The sequence below is a fragment of the Camelus dromedarius genome, chromosome 6 (genome assembly GCF_036321535.1).
Source record: "Camelus dromedarius isolate mCamDro1 chromosome 6, mCamDro1.pat, whole genome shotgun sequence".
In the NCBI taxonomy this organism is placed as follows: Eukaryota; Metazoa; Chordata; class Mammalia; order Artiodactyla; family Camelidae; genus Camelus; species Camelus dromedarius.
In genome coordinates this window covers 18,384,977-18,406,487 of record NC_087441.1, presented here as the reverse complement: position 1 = coordinate 18,406,487, position 21,511 = coordinate 18,384,977, and the positions used below count along the sequence as shown (strand labels likewise).

The following is a 21,511-nucleotide window of genomic DNA, read 5'->3' as shown; positions in this document are numbered from 1 at the left end:
GCAAAGATGAAGTGAGAAAATTAGAACTGTTGTTTTTCTCTCAGACTCTGAAAGTTATATTCCATTAATTAGCTATATGAAAAATTTGTGCTCATCAGGTTTTTATTTGGTTTAGAGGGAAAGAAGAATAGATGATAGTTTATAAATGCACACATGTTTAGCAGCTGATTGATTCTGTATAGGAAGTAAATGATGGTCACAATAGCTGTAGAGATGATTTAATTAAAATTTCATTTACTCTTTTGATTAGAAAAACCCTTTATCTTTTAATACTCACAAATATCTTAACAAAGTCCTTTTTAATAATCAAATAGCCATTGTGTGCTTGAGAGCTCTTAAGAAACTCGCTGAAGAGCAGATAGCCTGAATCATGCAGTTACCATAATGAGTGTGGCTGTGCTATGTCCCTGTCTGATTTCTATTGATACATTTCATTTCAATGCAAATTTTTATCCTCCTAAGATAAAATATGACTGTTAGCATTAATTCACCATTAAGTTGATCTTCAATTTTTTAAACCTCTATGAGACATTTTCCATAGTAAATTCACCAAAATAGCTGATCAACTAGGTATTTTAGCTACAAAGCCTATAACTTAATTTTATGTCCGAGGAAGAATGCTAAATTCATAGAACACTTAGCTAAGAACTTCATTAAGCACTATGGAGTATGATAGAGGTGCACATTTTGAGTCATATTTTAAGGAAGAACTGGAGAAGTGTTAAATCACCCTTTGGCATTATCTGTGCCTCCCACACAGTATATTAGCCGACGTGGGCTGCCATGAGACAGTACCATGTGGCTTAAACAGCGGAAATTTAATTCTCACAGTTCTAGAGACAAGAAGTCCAAAGTCAGGATGTCCACAGGGTTGGTTTCTTCTGAGGCCTCACTCCTTGGCTGTCTTCTCCTTGTATCTTCACTTGGTCTTTCTTCTGTGTGTGTCTGTGTCCTAATGTCCTGTTCTACAAGAACACCAGGCATATTGGATTAGGGCCCACCCTGATGGCATCATTTTAACTTAATTACCTATTTGAAGACCCTTTCTCAGTATACAGTTGGATTCTGAGGTTCTGGGAGTTAGGACTTCAACATACGGATTTCAGGTGGCTATAATTCAGCCCTTGACACATATGCTGTTTTCACTGGACAGCCCTCAGGGAATAGTGCCACTTAGCTGGGAAGGAAACAGTATGTGAAATGTTGTGATTCATATTCTAGGGAGTTACATGTTGGCATATTTTCACTCTCTAACATCAAATGTGAACACATGGAAAATGCTACACTGAGATACTATTTCTTATTTAGAAAGATGGTATCTTGAAATTTTCCTTTTTAAAGGAGAAAAAAGCTTTTAGGATTTATCCCCTACCATGCCAGAGAAATATAGCAAAGACCATGCTGGGTTAGAGTACTGTCAGTTCAGTCGAGTTTTCCATCTTGGAGAAGAATATCATGAATTAACCTAAGGAAAAATAGTACAAGAGTTATTAACTCTTTTCAAGTCATTAGTTTCCTTTGAGAATCTGATGGAACTGTGATCTACTCCATCCAATTCACCAGTACATTATGTACCCTTATGAAGTCTCTGAACCTTGGAAATGGTACCCATGATCTAACCCTTCCATTCATTCAGTTAACCTGATGTTCATCTAGAAACCATTTATTTTTTACTGCATTACTTTGTGTAGTATGTTGCAATCAGAACTGGTATTTTCAGCTCTTAAAGTGTGTTCACCTAGCTCTTGAAATAATGGGTGATGCACACATAGGAGATCATAGAATTCTGGAAGCAGAGGGACTTTGAGCAGCTTCCATTCTGTCCTCTTCATTTTACTGATCGAGAAACTGACCCAGTAAGATAAGACAGTTTATCCACAGCCACCAACTACATATTAGCGGTAGATATGGGACTAATATTCATATTTTTGGATAATTACTTGATTATTCCCACCATATTACCATATCTAAGAAAAACAGTACTTTATAAATTACATTAAGATTATTTCTTTCAACATTTAACATGTACCTAACTCCTAATATTCTGAATTGTGTGGGGAAAAAAAGCCTATTTTCTTCTTTTGCAGAGGACAAGAATCTAAATTTTTGGTCTGGTTGCTTTGCAACTTGGCATCTCAATTTCTCATCTAAAAAACTGAGGTAAAAAATATCTGCTCTGCTTCCCATACATAAGTAAGTGACCGTCAAGGGCAAATGAACTAATATATATATATATATATATATATATATATATATAGAGAGAGAGAGAGAGAGAGAGAGAGAGAGAGAGAGAGGACTTTATAAACCATAAAGATAAAATTGATTCCATTTATGAGTTCACAGCCTCACTCAGTCTTCATCTTCCCAGGTTAAAAAGTCTTAATTCCACAACCTTCCTTCTAAATTTAATAGAAATCAGAAGTGTTTAAATCAAGATTTAAAGCAATAGTCTAGATTACTTGCTTTAAACATTTTTGTCCTTGCAGAAAATATTAACCTCAATTGATACAGTAGTAAGTCATTTTCCCCATTATTCCAAGATGGATATAATTTTATTTATAAGCTACATATCTTTCTGGTTGAATTAGTTTCAGGAATCACTTATGAAAATTATCAGGGAACCAAATACTTAAATATTAGGTTATGTCATTTATTAAGAAATTTCATTGCCTCTCTATTCTCATTCAGATTCTTATATCTTATTTAACATCAAAGCCCTCTATCATCTGGCTCCATATGGACAACTTTATCAACCATTTAGCCTTGATGCAAATCCTTGTTGTATCTGATGAATCTTGTCTCTGGTGCTCACACCTGTTCCTCTGTCCCCTTGTCCAGGCTTTTCCTATGATAATCTATTTTCTTCTAGTTGGGACAATCCAGCCATGCCATGCCTTCAATCTCTGATTTTAGACTAACCTTCTTTATCAAATGAGATGAGACTAATAACTCAGACTAACCACCAATCATTATTGAGCAGTCAGCCACAGTTATCTCATACTTGATTATGTCCATGCATAAAGGTCAGTCTTGTATTTTCTTATGATTCTTTAGTTGTTTTCTTGTCTCATCTCTCCAGTGAGTCATGGATAGAAATCGTGTCTCATGCTTTTCTGTTGGTCCCTATGGTACATAGAACAGTGCTGTGATCACAGTAAGCCTTCATAACTGTTGATGGTGCAATGAATGGATGACTGACGTTTTCAGCAGTCTTCCTGGTGATGTTCCTTTCTTGTGTTATCACCGTAGACTGGAGGTCATCCTCCAGTACATACCAGTTTGATCTTTTTTTCCCTTAAGGGATTACTTTGTTATTAGCTACATTTATGTACTAGTACACTTGCATAGCCTTTTGTTATTTTCTGCAAGTCTGTTGTCTTAATTGTGTCCTGAGAATAAAATTCCCTGATTTTTGGAGGGAAAAAAACAGACATAGTCTATTTTCCTGTAATAATTAGGAAATACCAAAGAAGTGTGAGGTGGAAACACACTTCACAGCATCGCTCAGTTTAAGGTTAATTTGGAACTAATATTTATATAATTGTGAGGAACTGGGATGAGTATATAAACTTTAGATTTCTGCTTATAATGACCATATTTATTTTAAAATTTAAGCATTAGTTACTTTGTAGGTCAATTCTGAATGTTGTATACATACATAGCAGGGGTTCAGTACGTTTGTTGGGTATGGTTTAATATAGACAATGAACTCTAGGCTATTGAAGGACTATTTTGAAAATACATTTTACCAATCCCTAAGTGTGTTTTATTTGTTTTACACTTAATATGTCATGGTATGTATAAAGAAATTTACTTGAGTATTTGTAATTTGAGAATACAAGATATCAGTTGGTATTAATAATAAAAATATCAGTAAGCACCAGATTTAAATATAGTTTGACAATGACTACTGAAAATTAAAGTGACATCATACGAATATTTACATGCTTTTAAATAGCATGAATTACTAAATTTATTTTATTCTTCTAATTATATAAACATTTAATTATAGATTTTGAGTGTGTTGTATTTTGTATTGAAAACATGTCATAAGGAGATTAACAATTAAAACCAATATTGAAAACTGATCCAGTTTATATGAAATAATAAAGGTCACAGTAAAGACTTTTTTTCTGGACTGTATGTTATTTCATAGCAAGGATCATGTTATTAATTTTTGTAGCTTCTGCATTTCCCTTTCCCCATCCCCAGGTACTAGTACAGTGTGACATTTGGAAAACAACCCAGTAATTCTTTGATAAAAGACAGAATAAAGAGAACTCTATGCTTTTAATGATAAAATAAAATTATTCTGCTGATCAACTTATAAGTGAAATTGAAATGGTTTCTCATTGACACAGTATGAAACTATTTCCTAGTGTTGATTAATTAAGACATTTTGTATTTAATTATAATTTGATACTTACCTGAATAAAGACTACACACCTGTATGTTTAATGTCATTAACTATTATCATTGCAGTAGTAATTTATAGAAACTATGTTGACAGGAACCAAAATCAATGAAGACAGTACGTTTTTAAGTATTCAACAAGTTATAAGCCCTCAATATGTAATGAATTTTCCAGTCAGTTTTCTTACATTTCTTTTTAGATATATCATATGCCTTTCTTGTTCTATTTTACATGCATATTATATATAGTTCTAGCAATCTATTTTGAATCTTGCATTTATTATTATTAACAAATAGGCTTTAATTCATGGTGTTTATAAAAATGAAATCTTTTTAGCTTTATAATTAGCATTTTCATTTTACCTTCATTTGTTCTTTCTAGTTCACATGTTGTATGTAAAGTGACTTTAGGCTTTATATTTTTCCATACTAGGTCAAATATACTATTAAAATATGCCATGAAATTATGATATGGGTTTAACATTAATTAATAAAAGTAAATAGAAAAGTTGCATCTTTAAAATGCAATTTTTAATGGTTTACCCTCGAAAATAGATGTTCAGAAATAATTAGCATACTGTAGACAGTTTTAAATGCATCTAATGCATCGAGATTCTTACAATTTCAGGGGTCGGACTGGAAAAATAAGAGTGCAGAGTCTGAAGATTGGATTGATCTCTCTCTCCAAAGGTCTCTTAGAAGAAAAATACAGATGTATGTAAGACCTTTCCTATATCAACGGTGTTTTTAGTAATAATAATAACAATTTATTAGAGACTTACCTTATATGATTTGCTAGTAATAATAGTTCCCTTACTTTTTAAACCCTGACTATACATACATGTACCAGGCTAGACAAAGTGTGTCAGTGCAAAGGAATGTGGATTTGTGTGAAATGAAAAGCAGATTTATAGGACCAAGAGGTGAGGTGCCTTGATGGAGTGAGAATCAACTATAGATTATATCTCATTTAATTCTTAGAATAATTGCCCTATAATGTAAGCCTTGTGATTTCCATTTTCCAGCTGAAAAAAATAATGCTTAGGGTAAGTTAAAATCTAGTCAAGACTGCAAGACAGTAAATTGTGGGGCTAGAATTAGATCGTAGATATTTCTGACACTAAGGCTCAAGCCTTTTCTAGTTCTGCGCACTTCCAGTGCTTGAAAAAATAATTAAGATGGACTAGAACATTTATACTTTATACTAAAACCTGTGTACTTCCAGGGCTAAAAAGGAAATCATGATAGACTAGAACTGCTGTAGTCACAGTGAGACAAATAACTATATTTTACAGTATGAGAAAATAAAACATGATAAAAAAATTTTTATTTTGTTATATTTGTTTTTATTCACAAAATGAATCAGTGGTGCCCTTTTAGCTGTCAGTTCATGAAGGGCATCTTGACCTTTACAAAGGGACAGGCTCAGGAGCCAGGGGAGACCTGCCTTCAACTCTTCGCTCTGCCGCTTTGTGGCTGGATAACTTCGGGCACGTTACATGATCCCACTGCATACCGACTGCTAAGGGGTAGTAATACCCCCACTTCACATTCCAGGAAGCTGAAATTTAGTGAAATTTTCTTCAAAAGAATAAAGCTAATTATTCTTGCTTTGAAAGCAACTAGGGATCATACATGAAAAGTACCTAGAAATAGTAGTCGTTGATTAAATGGTAGCAGTTGTTGCTATGTCTCTAAATTCTTAATTCTGCAAGTTTTTATAAATTTAGCTTTGTCCGTAAAATGTGAGTACCTTGATCTTGCCATGCCTGGCCCCATATGGTTCCATGTATATGTATCTATACCTTTGAGGGAGAGGGTGAGGGATATTTCATGAGTGGAGAGATGGAGATCAAACAAGAGAATGTGTGATCACAGGTCCTGTAAGTTTAGTTAAGTCATGCATCTTCTGTGAATGTACGTACATTTTTTAAAACTTCTACTTTCTGGGATGGCTGTGAGGTGATTTGATTTTGAATTCCAGGGCTAGGCCATGATGGCTTGTTTCTCTTACACAGTTTGACAAGAATGTCAGTGAGAAGAGATGGGGATTTGTATGAAACGAAAAGCTGATTGTAGAATCAGGAGATGAAGTGCCTTGATGGAGCCTAGTGAACCATGAAGAAAAAAGCTTTGCACGGGCTTTTGTTTGGTGGCACTTTATCCAGAATTTAAATCATCTTCAGCATCATAATTGTCAATAGATGTCATTTCCAAAGCTAAAAAAAAAATTATTTCTGTGATGAGCAGGAAAGGAAAATGTTAATAAAAGCATCAGTGTACCAAATGAGAAAAGGACTTTTTTTTTTTTTTTTTTTGGATCACTGGGATTTTTATGTGTTCCTGAGAGAATTTAGGGTTCTCTGAAAGTAACAATTATGTCATGGTGCTGAGCTTACTCTGAAAAGAATGCAGATTCAACCTCAAAGAGTTTGTCATGAGTCTTAAAATGTAAGAGTGATCTGTTTTCCTAGATCAATGATTCCTCCTCTCTTCCTTTTTCAAGCTGATTATCGAGAAATCTGAGACCAAAAGAGAGACAGAACATGGTGGCTGGAGTTTTAGAGCAAAACCCAAATTCTATGCAGTATATAAAAAAATGGCTTTTATCTACACACATACCCTCACACGTATTCCTAAAATGCATAATCTTTCCAATGAGAGCATTAAGCATACGTGTACTCATACACTTGTACTACAGTGGGTACACCTCCTGCAAATGTCAGGAAACTTACTGCTCTGTGCAATTCAACACTGAACTGTCAGACTATGGCAGGGGAAGCAGAAGCCCCGCAATGAAGATTTCTGATATTTAATTTGATCCATGAAGTATGCCATTTAGGACTGAATTAAATGAGAAATCTTTTTAGGTTGAAATCTTTAAATTTTACCTAAGAGTATTGAGACTCTGGGAATGTTCTGCAGTTGTTTTTTTTTTTTTTATTTCAAGGTCCTTGGCAACTCTGATTCCAGTTTTGATTCCCCCAGTGATATCAGAACACTTCCTCATTATTATTTCCTTTGTTAGAATTAATATTCGAGACAATTTGCTCTCCAAACTCAATGGCAGAGGTGCTATTCTGGGTCAATTGGCATCTGTCGGAACATTGATTTTGCAATGGCTAATGTCACTGTCTTTACCCTGGTGACACCTCCTTCTCTCTGCGTGCCTTCCTGAGAATGTCCTTTGATTTAAGTTCTGATAACACCCTGGCCTTCCTGCTTATAGCTCAGTGGCTTCCTTGCCTCATCAAAAACACATTTACCAAGATCCTTTTGAATGGCCTTTGCAGCTCTTCTGTGCTGATTTATTGGACCTTGGGCTTTAGACTGTGACTTTCCTCTGACCCATCCTCACATCCTGACGCTCCTTTCTGTATCTGACTGTAGCATCAGAATGTGAATATTTGTAAGAATTCAGAAATATGTCAAAATTTTAAGGACTCTTTCCTCTTATGCTTTGTGTGTAGTTTTACCTTGGTAATGGCATGGTAGTATAGCTAGCTGCCTCAGAAGAGCCAAGTTGGGCAATGATTTATCTCACGGAAAATGTGAACTTCTCTGCAGATTATTATACATATGCATCAACTCTGTATTCACTTAGGAGGCCTCCTCCCAGGAATGGGTTTACAATGAACAGTGTAATATAAATAGTTTGTGCCTATGAGAGTCTCATTTTTAACAAATGAAAAGAAACGAGTAGAACTCTAACCAAATCTATGTGAACAAATGACAATAAAAATTAATTTTATCTTAATTGAATTTGCTTTCCCTATGTATGCTTATAATTAAAGTCATGTTTCATTATAATTACTGTGTCCATTACACTGAACTTGATTTAGTTGTTTGAAAATCCACTGTTGACAGTATTAGATGTAGCCTTATTCCCTTTTAAAAAAAAAGTGGGGGTGATGATACAATTTGGTCTGATATTCATTTATCGGGTATTGTTTAAAATTTTTAGGATTCAGTGTTCTCTCCTTTCTTCTGTTCTTAGAAAACTTCACATGAAAACCATTCAGAATTTGTATGACTTTGAATTTTTAGAACTTAGAAATTTCTTTTCAAAAGGCATTAGTTTCTATAATGAAGTGGATTGTTTTTGCCTGAAATTTCTCCCTGCTCCAAAAGTAACTTAGTTAAATATATTAGCTTTATGGCTGGAAATACGGTAATAATTTTAACCTTCAAAATACTGCAAGTGGTGAACAGAAGATAAAATGGATAAAAGAGCATGAGTTTTTGTTAAGAAGTCCTTTAAATTCAAATAAATGTATTTCATTACATGAAATGAAGTAAAACAAAAACAATTTTTATAACTAAGAACGAACAAGAGACTGATTGGGCCTAAAAAAATAACCCTTATAAATAAAAGACACCTCCTTCTACTGTTTAATGTTTCTTATGTAAAACAGATTTGAGTATAGAAATCTAGAAAAGAAAAATATATATATATATGTTTAATAGAATATTTAATTTAGGAGCGAATACAAAAAGTTGGTAAACAAATCTTTTAAAATTTAAAGATTTGTTCCTTAAGATCTGTTCGTTCCTTTGACAAGTCGTGAAGAAAGCTTTGTTTGGCCCACTCATTTTCAGTAAGAAGGGAGACCGTACTGAGACCACTGAATGAACCCACATGTATACACTGTACCACTTAAAAAGGAAATTTGTATTTATTGATCTGTTTCTATGTATTGACATACAAGAGTAGATTGTTTTAGGAAACATGTGGTTAACCAGTTCCTGATTTCAAACATGCAGAACATTAAGGTTATCAGGATTCAGGAGACAGCTAGTGTGATTCACGTCCATACTTTTTCTTTTTCAATCTGTATCGTTCCTTTCACGTAACCAAAGGCATAGTTTACTTAAAAGAACAGTATAGGCAGATGGAAGTTAACCTCTTGCCTCTCCCCCTTGTAGATCTCTTTAAGGAAGTGGCGGGGCCCACAGAAATGTGCGACCAAAGGCAGCTTGGCCTGTTGCTTCACGATGCCATCCAGATCCCTCGGCAGCTGGGGGAAGTAGCAGCTTTTGGGGGCAGTAATATTGAACCCAGTGTTCGCAGCTGCTTCCAACAGGTAAACGTGGAGCATCGCTGGTATGTAGAATGTGTGGGGATGGTATTGAGGATGTTCTGAGAAATGGAACAAAGGACTTGGGCTGGAACCAGGCAGTAGAAGACGTTGGGTACCATCCCAGTAACTTTGTATTTTAGTTTTTGAGGCACATTTGATTCAAGGAACAGCAGCTCCCTTGAGGAGACTTACTGTTTCTCAATGGATAAAACCCCACATCTTTAACATGTGCTATTAGATTCCTGTCATTTGACCCTGCCATTGCCCTGGCCTCATCTTAGACCACTTGTCCTCTTGCTCTCTGCTCTCAGGTTGTGCTGTTTTAGTCCCTTCATTCCTGTCCTAGCGCCTTTGGAACATGCCCTCTGTTTAGAATGTTCTTCTCACAAACTCCCTTTCATTGCTGATCCTTATTCATTCTTTAGATCTTCTCTTAATTCTCACATCCTCTGAAAGTCCTTCTCTGACCCCTTCAGATGGCGTTATGTGTCCCACTGTATTCACTGAGTCTCTTCTGCCTTCTTATGGTGCTCATTACAATTATAGTTACATACTGAATTATATAATTACTTAGTGAGTGGTTTTTTAATATATAAACCTAAGCTCCATGAGCAGGGACTGTTTCTTTTTACTGTTATATCCTTGTGTACAGTGCCTTGAACATCATAGCTACTTGACAGATATTTGCTAAATAAATGAATAAAAATGCCCTGAGCTCCTTATAGGCAAGACCTTTTAATGTAAATTAGACATAATGAAAATTGCAGTCTTTTCTTTGAGAACATATGTACAAAAGGAGAAAAGGAGAATGACATACAAAGTTATGTACTGATCTAAGTTACTGATGTTAAACTGGAAAAGCACTTGAGTTCCTTTTTGATGCCTACTGTATAGAAAAGCATTTTTAGAAATGTTACTATTTACTTTATACAAATACATAAAGTACAAGCCTACAGATGTTTTGCTAAGGCATATGCAGTGATTTATCACTGCTGAGCAAAAAAAAAAAAAATGCTCACACCATCTCTTTAAAGAGAATTGATGTTATGGGTTATTACATTTTATAATGGCCCTTTTTCTTGTTTTAGAGATACAAAAAAATACCAAATGAAAATTCTAAATATGATTCTCATATGTGTTGGTTCATAGAGTGACCTTAACAACAGCAGAAGTATGTTGGTAACTTTGCACATGTGAAAATTATGTAGTGTTATAATATAAAGAGAAGTCAAGATGTTTCATACAATTTATCATGATAGACTTGGAAATCCTGCAGAGCACATTTACAGAAATGTGCTCCTGGTATGATGCTGTAAGTAAGACTGGAGCAGGACACAGAAATAAAGCTTTTATTTAGCATTTACAATGGCTTTCAAGTTTGGAAAGTTATCAGTGAGTCTTAACTCTCACAGTTTTTGTTGTTGTTGTTGTTGTTTGTTTGTTTTTAATGGAGGTGCTGGGAATTGAACCTCAGACCTCGTGCATGCTAAGCATGCGCTCTGCCACTGAGCCATTCCCGCAGCCCCACTACTGTTGCAAATGTTTACTATCTTAGATGAATGTATTTTATAGGATTAAAGTATTTGTGTGACGAGTACCTAGAATTGTGTGGGTTTCGTTTTTGTTTTTTTTAAATTTGAGTCTATTAAGGTATTGGAATTTGTTTCTTCCTCCTATATAACTATTTCTGCTTTTTCTCTTTTTAAATTCTAGAATTTTTTTTCCCTTGAAGAACCTTAAATATTTTGTGGTTTAACTGACCTAGAAAGAGTTACATAACTTTCCTTTTACTTCTGTACAGATTTTCAGAAGATTTTGAAGCAACGAACACTTGCTGCAATTTAAATGAAGACATTTTCTTCCCTTTTAACATGTTTATTTCTTCACCAGAATAACAACAAGCCAGAGATAAGTGTGAAGGAGTTTATAGATTGGATGCGTCTGGAACCACAGTCCATGGTTTGGCTGCCGGTTCTACATCGAGTGGCAGCAGCTGAGACTGCAAAACATCAGGCCAAATGCAACATCTGTAAGGAATGTCCAATTGTTGGGTTCAGGTAGGATGATCTACTGTTCGTGGTGGCAAGAGACGATCTTCTGTTCTGTTTGTTTAATTTCGGTGTATGTCCATCATTCCTTCCTGTTTACTCCCATTTGGGTTTTTCCATCCTAAAGAAACGGGATACACAGCACATCCCATCTGTCTGAAAATGACATTCCTTCCGACAGCCCTCTGATACAGGAAACTTGCTTTATTATTATTGTTATATATACTGTTTTGCTCCAGAGCCAGAAATTTTTCTGAATTTCTATTTCCATAGAGAAATGTCCATGCATAACAATTGTATGACTCATTATACATATATGACCCTGATGGAATTTGGCATTTGGGGTCAAGCTTACTAAGCAGGAAGTAGTAATTGAATATTAACTAACAACTAACCTAATTACTTTGTGTTACTTCTGCCAAGTTTTGTGTGAAATAGATTAACCCTACTTTCACACAAGGAGCAAAATTTGTCAGGGAATTTTGAGACTCATTTTTTATTGATGCTATAAGTGACATTTTAAATTTTGATATGTCAGGCTAATAAGCATGAATCTCTTTTCTTCTCTGCCATTTTGCATTCTCATTCAAACATTACAAAACATCTTACGACTTGACTGTTTTTCTTCTCATTTGTTAAAACAGATGAAAACGAGTTTCAGAGACTTCAACTCCAAAAATTTGATTTTTTTTTTCACTTAGGAGGTGGTATCCTTAATTTTCTTTGTGAAAGTTAAGGTGCTCTTTGCCCTAGTTTGGAGCTAAAATACTAAGCAAATTCCACATTTATGGCCAATCTAACTTTTATTTTTATGGTTATTTGAATAAATGAAATTCCTTACCACAGATGACTGATTTCTAAATAATAGGCATTCAGGCCAATGAATTTTCTTTTCTTTTATCTAGGTATCGAAGCCTAAAGCATTTTAACTATGACGTCTGCCAGAGTTGCTTTTTTTCGGGTCGAACAGCAAAGGGTCACAAATTGCATTACCCAATGGTGGAATATTGTATACCTGTGAGTACTAATCCGCTGTTTATTTATTTATTTATTTTTAATATGTTGCTTTTGAATTAACTAACATGTAAAATTATTTGATTTATTTAGACTTAACTTTATCTGGAAAAAGATCCCTTTCAAGATTGCTTAACCATATATTTTTTGTTGTTTTGTTTTCTTTTAAGCAAATACATCAGTGTTGAAATTTATTAGCACAGGAATTATATTTTTTTTTTGGAAAAATTAACTAATTAAATTTTATTTACATCTATGTTTTGATTTTAAACTCAACTTTCTCCGTAGCACACTCTTTTAAGAGCTCACACTGACCTACCTTGAAACTGATACTATGTCATAAGAAATTATGTTTCTTTGAGACATATTTATAGTTTTCATGTACATTTTCATAGTTAAATATTGTATTTACATTGACAAAAACATAGAAAATTGGAGAAAGTAAAAAATTCATAAATCTAGCTCCTGAATAAACTATCTTGCAATATTCTTCCATATCTCTGATTTTGTTGAGATCTTGTTTATTTTTATATTTCTGGAATTTTGATCCTGCTCTTTTGCACTGAACATGCCATATATAAGTATTCCCCCATGTTGTCACACAGTATAACCTTTCCTAGTTACAGAATATTTAACTGAGTGAATTACTATAATTTATCTAACCATTCCCTTAAATTTGGACATTTGGTTTATTTTCAATTTTCCAATATTAGAAGCAAAACTTTTATATATGTCTTTGTATATTTATAAATACACATTTATATTAAATTTATGTAAATATTTATAAATATAGTTCTTTCCTTATATTGCATAAATTACCATAGAATAAAGCACTAAAAATAGATGACCTGGGTCAATTGCCAAAATACCTCATGTCAAGTTATTTTTCTTAAAGAGAAGTTTATACCACTTTACATTATTATCTCATTTTGTTAATGTCTGATTTTACTATAGCCTCACTAGTATCGGTTACTGACTCCTGTTGTTCTTTTGATCTACATCTCTTTTTTTTTCTTCCAGTTTTATTGAGATACAATTGGCAGACGGCACTGCACAAGTTTAAGTTGTACAGATATCTGTCTCTTTTTTATCTTCATTTTCCGTCAATAGCTATTTTTTTAGCTTCTTTCCAAATAGTGAACCAAAATTTATTCATAGAGCTGTACATTTTCTTGGTTTCAGGAATTGAGTTACTTTTTTGGGTCATAAATTGACAGAAAGGCAGCAACACTTATAAAACATACACATATAAATCTCACTCACATTCTTAGGTATCTTATCTCAAATAAATAGGCACTGTATATATGGAGAAAATTAATCTCTAGAAAATGTTGCTGAATTATAATAGATGAACTATCCATAGTGCATAAGGACTTTGGGAAAAGTTCCCCTAAGAAAATTTGTGAAGCACCATTTGTTACTATGATTAACATATTCATTCACTCAACAAATGAATATTGAGTACTTACCATGTGTCAGAAGCTATTTTTGGCCCTGATAATTCATCAGTGTACTACCGAGATAGAGAAGATTACTGACTCTCCTGCTTTTTCCCATTTAGGAGGAGGAGATGTGTGACAGTGAACAAGGAAACAAATAAATGAGATCATTACAGATTGTAGTGAGTGCCTTTAAAGAAATAGATGGAAAATGAGATAGAAAATTAGAGGAGGCACTTTAGATAAAGAAATCAGGGAAGGTCTTTCGGAGAAGTTAACATTTTCAGTTGAGCTTGAAGGATGAGAAACAGTTGTGTAAAGAACTGGTATAGAAGAGTATTTCAGAAAGAAGAACCAGCACACACAGTGGTCTGGAGGTGGGAAAGAGGTTGGCATGACTGGACATAGAAGAAAGTGGAGCTTATTATTCCACAAGGGGAGTGTGGTAGGTAGCACTGGCTATTTGAAGTGCCCAGAGCAAAATAAACATGTGGGGGTCCCTTGCTAAAAATTTATTGCGACTTTCAAGATAGCAGCAGCAGAGCATTAAAGGCCAAGCTCAGGGAGCTTCCATAATACATTCACAAGGCTGGCCCTGGAGTGGGAAAGAGGGGAGAATGACGGGGGAACAGAAAGAAACTGGAGTGAATTTCACAAAGAGTGAATTTCTCCCTTAACAAAAGGAAGAATGGTAGGAGATAGGATTAAAGAGAAAGGCAAATAAATATTAGGTGGTGCAGAACCCTGCTGGTCACTGTAAAGCATTTGATTTGGGGAGAAGTGTAGTATTGAAATTTGCATGATTGGAGTTAGAAATTTAGGAAACTGATTATAAAGAACTAATGTCAAAATGGGAAAAACCATAAAGTCAGATACATAAATATGACTACATATTTAAAGATGTATAAAGTAAATAAAAGTATGTAAAATTACTATTTCTCTTGTTCTTAAATATGATAATCCATAATGGTTTTGCAAAATACCCACACAATTTGAAATCTACATTACTTCAACATCAGTCATTAGCCAGTGTGGGCAAGTTTGAGAATCACTGATACACTAATGAATTTCACTCTCCAGCTGTCATTTTAAAATACAATCTGTAAATTACCTAATGTTCTTCTTGTTCCCTAGTCTTTGCAAAGTCACCATTATCATGCCTAAGATTATAGCTTACCCTGCATTGTACAGAGTGACTTCCTTCTTGCAGATATGCTTTAGGAGGTTTTTTTTACCCATTTCTGAAGTTTGTGTAGTTATCTTAATCAGCCACCTACTCATAAATCATCTCTTATGACAGGTTATTTTCTGCATTTGACCTCATAACTTTTGATAAAATGACTAGAAATGTATGTAAGTTGAATTTTTGAAAGGCATACTGTTGAATTTAATAGTAATGAATTACTTGATTTAACGGTTATCCAGAATTTCTCTTTTCTTTTCCTTTAAGTGAGTTTTATTTATGGTACATTCATCTTTTACCCAATGTTCTCTAAACTCATTTGATGTCTACCTTATAAAATGAACTAAAATACGATTTTTTTCAGTATAATCATAGTAAGCACCACTCAAGTGTTGAATAGATCAGACCTTTCTTTATGCATCCTGATGTTTGCGTTTCTCATAGCGCATCTCCGTTTGTGGTCAGGAAAATGCTCTAGTCATATCACTGACTTGATTTTTTTCCTGTTCAAGTTCCTTTTTCAGCTGAATCTGAATGTTGCTATTGTTAAAAGCTTCCTGAAGTTTTTAAGGCTTATTTTAAACCCTCAAAGCTCAAGAAATATTTCTTCCAATATATCAGCTTATTGTCTATGACAGTTTGTGTCTTTAGATGTAGGGAGACCAATGCTGTATGAATTAGTGATCATAATTTGTCAAGGTGTTTTATGAAATTGATAATAAAACATTCATCTATAGAAATGAAGTAGAATTTTTCGTTTTCTAGGAAATGATTTTTTAAAACCTTTTATGTTTCCTCATCATTCTATGATACAAGTTTGTACGTTTAAGAATTCTTTGGGGGGAGGCTGTCGCTCAAGTGGTAGAGCGCATGCTTAGCATAGACAAGGTCCTGGGTTCAACCCCCAGTACCTCCTCTAAAAATACAGTAAATAAGTAAACCGAACTACCTTCCTCCCCACAAAAAAAAAAAATTTTTTAAGTAAGAAAAAAAGGAAAATTAAAAAAAAAAAAAGAATTCTTTCATTAGGCCCAACAAGAGTTCATCTAAAACAGGCAGCGTGACAATAGATTTTATTTCATACCTGTCACCATTGTCTCTCCATTCATTCAAATCCCACTTTTTCACAAAAACAGCTTGACTCTTATTTTGTATGTGAAATCTTCCCAAACTCTCCTGGCTTCCCCTCACCAAAGCACATCATTCTCTGGCCTCTACCAACAGACCCCTCTTCACCAGTTCGTGTTTGGTCCTGTGTTATCTTGTATTGTTTTCTGTGTGATATTTTTTCCTCCTCAACTATCTTTTTAGCTCCTTGAGGACAAGGATGACTCATGCTTTTCTTACTATGCTTAGTTAATTCTGGTACATAAAGCTAAATGTGCTCATATCTGACGTTATAAATACTATTTATAGAATATTAAAGCTGGAAAGGGTCTAAGAAATTATCTAACTCCTCCTCATTTTGAAGAAAAGACTAAGTCTTAGAGAAGGTAAGTAATTTGTTCAAAGGTTCTGGCATGGATATAGTGATTTAACTCCATTAGGGAAACATATACACAATTTGGCACATTAACAAACTGTTTTCTTTATGTTTTCAGGAATATTTTATTTTTTGGTACCTGTTATATACCAAGCATTTTGCTGAGGACTGGAAGTACAGAGAAAATATAATCAGGACAAAGCAAGGCCTTTATGTGGACAGATTCAACAATACTCTATATAATATTCTTTAGAATGAATAATCTTATGGAGCAAAATAATATTCAGATTTTTTCTCGATACTTGTGCACTGTATGTTTGAATTCTGGGATTAACATTTATTTTAAAAATAGTTACATTTTACATTAAAGATGTTCAGATTTTAAGTTTCTTTTTTTATTGGAATAAGAGTTTATGATCATTTAATTTCACAATGAAAATTGCCATAGTTGGATCTTTTTTTTGAGTATAGTCTCTGTTGTAAATAACCAAATTTAATTCAAATTAGAAACATTTTTGTATGTTAGAACATATAATAGATAGTTCTTTAAATTAGAGAGGGAGGGTGATGAATTTCACATATGATTTATAAGAATTCGAGCAATTTCTGACAGTAAGAGAGAGCAGGATAGGGTTAAGTTATGGATGAGGATGGAAAACCTTTGGACATCTCCTGGGAGCAAGCATGAATCACCAAGGGAGGAGTGAATTGATTGTGCCTTCACCCCAGGAGTGCAGCTAAGGTTGATTGACAAGGATTTACAGTCAGTGACTCCATGATTGCTTAGCAGCTTTGGAATTAAATGATAAATATAGTTGAAGGCCAAAGAGGTGCACGATTCAAAGATGTTAATGATGCTGGGGTTGACTTGGACTATCTCCATGCTGAAGAAACCCCAAAGGGAGTTGGGGGGCTAAAGATCAAGATGTTGGGCCCAGAACAGGTTGTTCACATGAAAGAAGTAGGAGCAAGAGTCAGAAGTTTTGAGCTGAAAGATTTTTCCAAGTCAAAGATTTGGGATTGAGGGATGTTTTGAGCTATGATGAAGCCTAGGGTGTAGCCAGACCCCAGTGTATGAGAGAATTGGGACGCTGGATAGATATACAGCAAGGTCCTACTGGATAGGGCAGGGGACTATATTCAATAACTTGTAATAACCTATAATGGAAAAGGATATGAAAAAGAATGTACATGTATGAGTGAATCACTATGCTATACACCAGAACCTAGCACAACATTGTAATCAACTACAGTTCAATTAAAAAAAAGGAAGTGGGACATAGGAGGTTTCTGAGATGAGATGGCTTTTAGAAGTTCATCAGTCTGTTTCTAGAAGTGACAGATGATATCTGTGTCTGGCCAAGTGCAGTCAAAGGGGAGCAGACGGGCACGTTGATTTTAGTAGGTGTTAAGGCTGAGGCTAAGGGGAAGATGCTGTAAACCTCCTCTATTCTTGGCCTTTGTGAAGGAACGATTACACAGGATTGTAAGGGAGATGGTGTTGTCATGGAGCATCAGGATTCACTGAAGGAGAAAGGTTGAAATTGCAGTTATGAGCAGGATGTATGGGAACGTGTTCATATATAGGAGAACACAGAGTCACGCTAACAAGAAAAGAAAGGTAAATAGAGGCTGTGTGCATCTGATGAGAGACAGTATCCCAGTCCATGTCGGGAAGATGGGGAAGTGGGGAAAGTCAGTAGAGAGAGTACTTACCCATTGGTAAGCATAGGTATCAGGGACTGAAGGCCTAGCTCAAATAGGAAGGTGGTTTGAGAGCCGTGTTAGCTCAGGGAGAAGGGATGAGATATTCTTAAAATTTTGTTGCTGGAAGGGTCAGCAACATTGGCTATTCCCAGCGTTCAAATTGGTGGGGGTAGAATCCTTGCAGAAGTCTCTGCTTACGTGCTAGGTTTGCAGCGGACTGGATTTTTCTGATAGCTCCACTGAGATTTTGGTGAGAAGAGAGGAGGACAGGAAACAGCGCATTAAGAGTTAACAACACTCAAAACAGATTCGTGTTGTATTTTTTAAGCAAGTGCATATTACTTTTAAAGCAACTAGTTGAAGCATGTCCTTGTCAATATTAGTTAATATATGGGGAAATAAAACAAAAGTTCATATTTTCAGTGTTTTTAGAAAGTGTAGAAAAATCAGTTTCCTACAGAAAAAAAAATAGAAAAAATTTTCTTTTTAAGGTTAAAAGTGAAGTCACATCTTTCTTTTACAAGCTGTATGTTGTTGGCAAGAAACAAACAAAAACAAAAAGAACAAAGGAAAAAACTAGAAATAGTTGTATTGTCCTCCCCTCTCCACCTCTGCCAGCATCAATGTATTCGTAAGACTGTAAACATCAAATATAGGGAATGCTAATTCATTCTTTGGAAAGCTCCCCGTTGAGTTAGTGTAGTTTGTTTTTGGCAGTCGTACTGCTTTGGATGAGACCTGGGATGTTTGCCAGTATGCTAAAAATGCAGCATCACTGCTGCTTCTCTGACCTCAGCATCCTGATGAGGTTCTTCAGTTCTTGCCTACCTTACATTGTTTTCCCAGTAAGTTGAGTGCATTTATATTGTGTCATTAACTTTTTTTTTAACATTTTTTATTGATTTATAATCATTTTACAATGTTGTGTCAAATTCCAGTGTTCAGCACAATTTTTCAGTCATTCATGGACATATACACACTCATTGTCACATTTTTTTCTCTGTGAGTTATCATAACATTTTGTGTATATTTCCCTGTGCTATACAGTGTAGTCTATTCTACAATTCTGAAATCCCAGTCTATCCCTTCCCACCCTCCACCCCCCTGGTAACCACAAGTCTGTATTCTCTGTCTGTGAGTCTATTTCTGTCCTGTATTTACGCTTTGTTTTTGCTTGTTTGTTTTTGTTTTTGTTTTTTAGATTCCACATGTGAGCGATCTCATATGGTATTTTTCTTTCTCTTTCTGGCTTACTTCACTTAGAATGACATTCTCCAGGAGCATCCATGTTGCTGCAAATGGCATTATGTTGTCGGTTTTTGTGGCTGAGTAGTATTCCATTGTATAAATATACCACATCTTTATCCAGTCACCTGTTGATGGACTTTAGGCTGTTTCCATGTTTTGGCTATTGTAAATAGTGCTGCTATGAACATTGGGGTGCAGGTGTCATCCTGAAGTAGATTTCCTTCTGGATACAAGCCCAGGAGTGGGATTCCTGGGTCATATGGTAAGTCTATTCCTAGTCTTTTGAGGAATCTCCACACTGTTTTCCATAGTGGCTTCACCAAACTGCATTCCCACCAGCAGTGTAGGAGGGTTCCCCTTTCTCCACAGCCTCTCCAGCATTTGTCATTTGTGGATTTTTGAATGACGGCCATTCTGACTGGTGTGAGGTGATACCTCATTGTAGTTTTGATTTGCATTTCTCTGATAATTAGTGATACTGAGCATTTTTTCATGTGCTTTTTGATCATTTGTATGTCTTCCTTGGAGAATTGCTTGTTTAGGTCTTCTGCCCATTTTTGGATTGGGTTGTTTATTTTTTTCTTATTGAGTCGTATGAGCTGCTTATATATTCTGGAGATCAAGCCTTTGTCGGTTTCACTTGCAAAAATTTTCTCCCATTCCGTAGGTTTTCTTCTTGTTTTATTTCTGGTTTCTTTTGCTGTGCAGAAGCTTGTAAGTTTCATTAGGTCCCATTTGTTTATTCTTGCTTTTATTTCTTCTAGGAGAAAATTTTTGAAATGTATGTCAGATAATGTTTTGCCTATGTTTTCCTCTAGGAGGTTTATTGTATCTTGTCTTATGTTTAAGTCTTTAATCCATTTTGAGTTGATTTTTGTATATGGTGTAAGGGAGTGTTCTAGCTTCATTGTTTTACATGCTGCTGTCCAGTTTTCCCAACACCATTTGCTGAAGAGACTGTCTTTATTCCAATGTATATTCTTGCCTCCTTTGTCAAAGATGAGTTGACCAAAAGTTTGTGGGTTCATTTCTGGGCTCTCTATTCTGTTCCATTGGTCTATATGTCTGTTTTGGTACCAATACCATGCTGTCTTGATGACCGTAGCTCTATAGTATTGTCTGAAGTCTGGGAGAGTTATTCCTCCAGCCTCTTTCTTTCTCTTCAGTAATGCTTTGGCAATTCTAGGTCTTTGATGGTTCCATATGAATTTTATTATGATTTTTTCTAGTTCTGTGAAATATGTCCTGGGTAATTGGATAGGGATTGCATTAAATCTGTAGATTGCCTTGGGCAGTGTGACCATTTTAACAATATTGATTCTTCCAATCCAAGAGCATGGAATATCTTTCCATTTTTTAAAGGCTTCTTTAATTTCCTTTATCAATGGTTTATAGTTTTCTGTGTATAATTCTTTCACCTCCTTGGTTAGATTTATTCCCAGATATTTTATTACTTTGGGTGCTATTTTAAAGGGGATTGTTTCTTTACTTTCTTCTTCTGTTGATTTATCGTTAGTGTAAAGAAATGCAACTGATTTTTGAACGTTAATTTTGTAACCTGCTACCTTGCTGAATTCTTCAATCAGCTCTAGTAGTTTTTGTGTGGACCTTTTAGGGTTTTCTATATATAGTAACATGTCATCCGCATATAATGACACTTTTACCTCTTCTTTTCCAATTTGGATCCCTTTTATTTCTTTCTCTTGCCTGACTGCTGTGGCTAGGACTTCCAGGACTATGTTGAATAGGAGTGGTGATAGTGGGCATCCTTGTCTTGTCCCAGATTTTAGTGGGAAGCTTTTGAGTTTTTCACCGTTGAGTACTATGCTAGCTGTAGGTTTGTCATATATAGCTTTTATTATGTTGAGATATGTTCCCTCTATACCCACTTTGGC

At 34.9% G+C, this 21,511-nt stretch overlaps 1 protein-coding gene across 16 annotated transcripts in view; it reads left to right on the top strand.

Annotated features, from left to right (window-relative positions):
- UTRN (utrophin) overlaps positions 1 to 21,511 on the top strand; it is a 457,624-nt gene that overhangs the window by 393,780 nt on the left and 42,333 nt on the right. For all 16 annotated transcript variants that reach the window (XM_064486618.1, XM_064486616.1, XM_010983720.3 and 13 more), the window contains 4 exons: positions 5,042 to 5,127; positions 9,340 to 9,497; positions 11,385 to 11,551; positions 12,448 to 12,559. In XM_064486618.1, the coding sequence (XP_064342688.1) occupies positions 5,042 to 5,127; positions 9,340 to 9,497; positions 11,385 to 11,551; positions 12,448 to 12,559 (523 nt within the window). The remainder of the gene's footprint in view (positions 1 to 5,041; positions 5,128 to 9,339; positions 9,498 to 11,384; positions 11,552 to 12,447; positions 12,560 to 21,511) is intronic.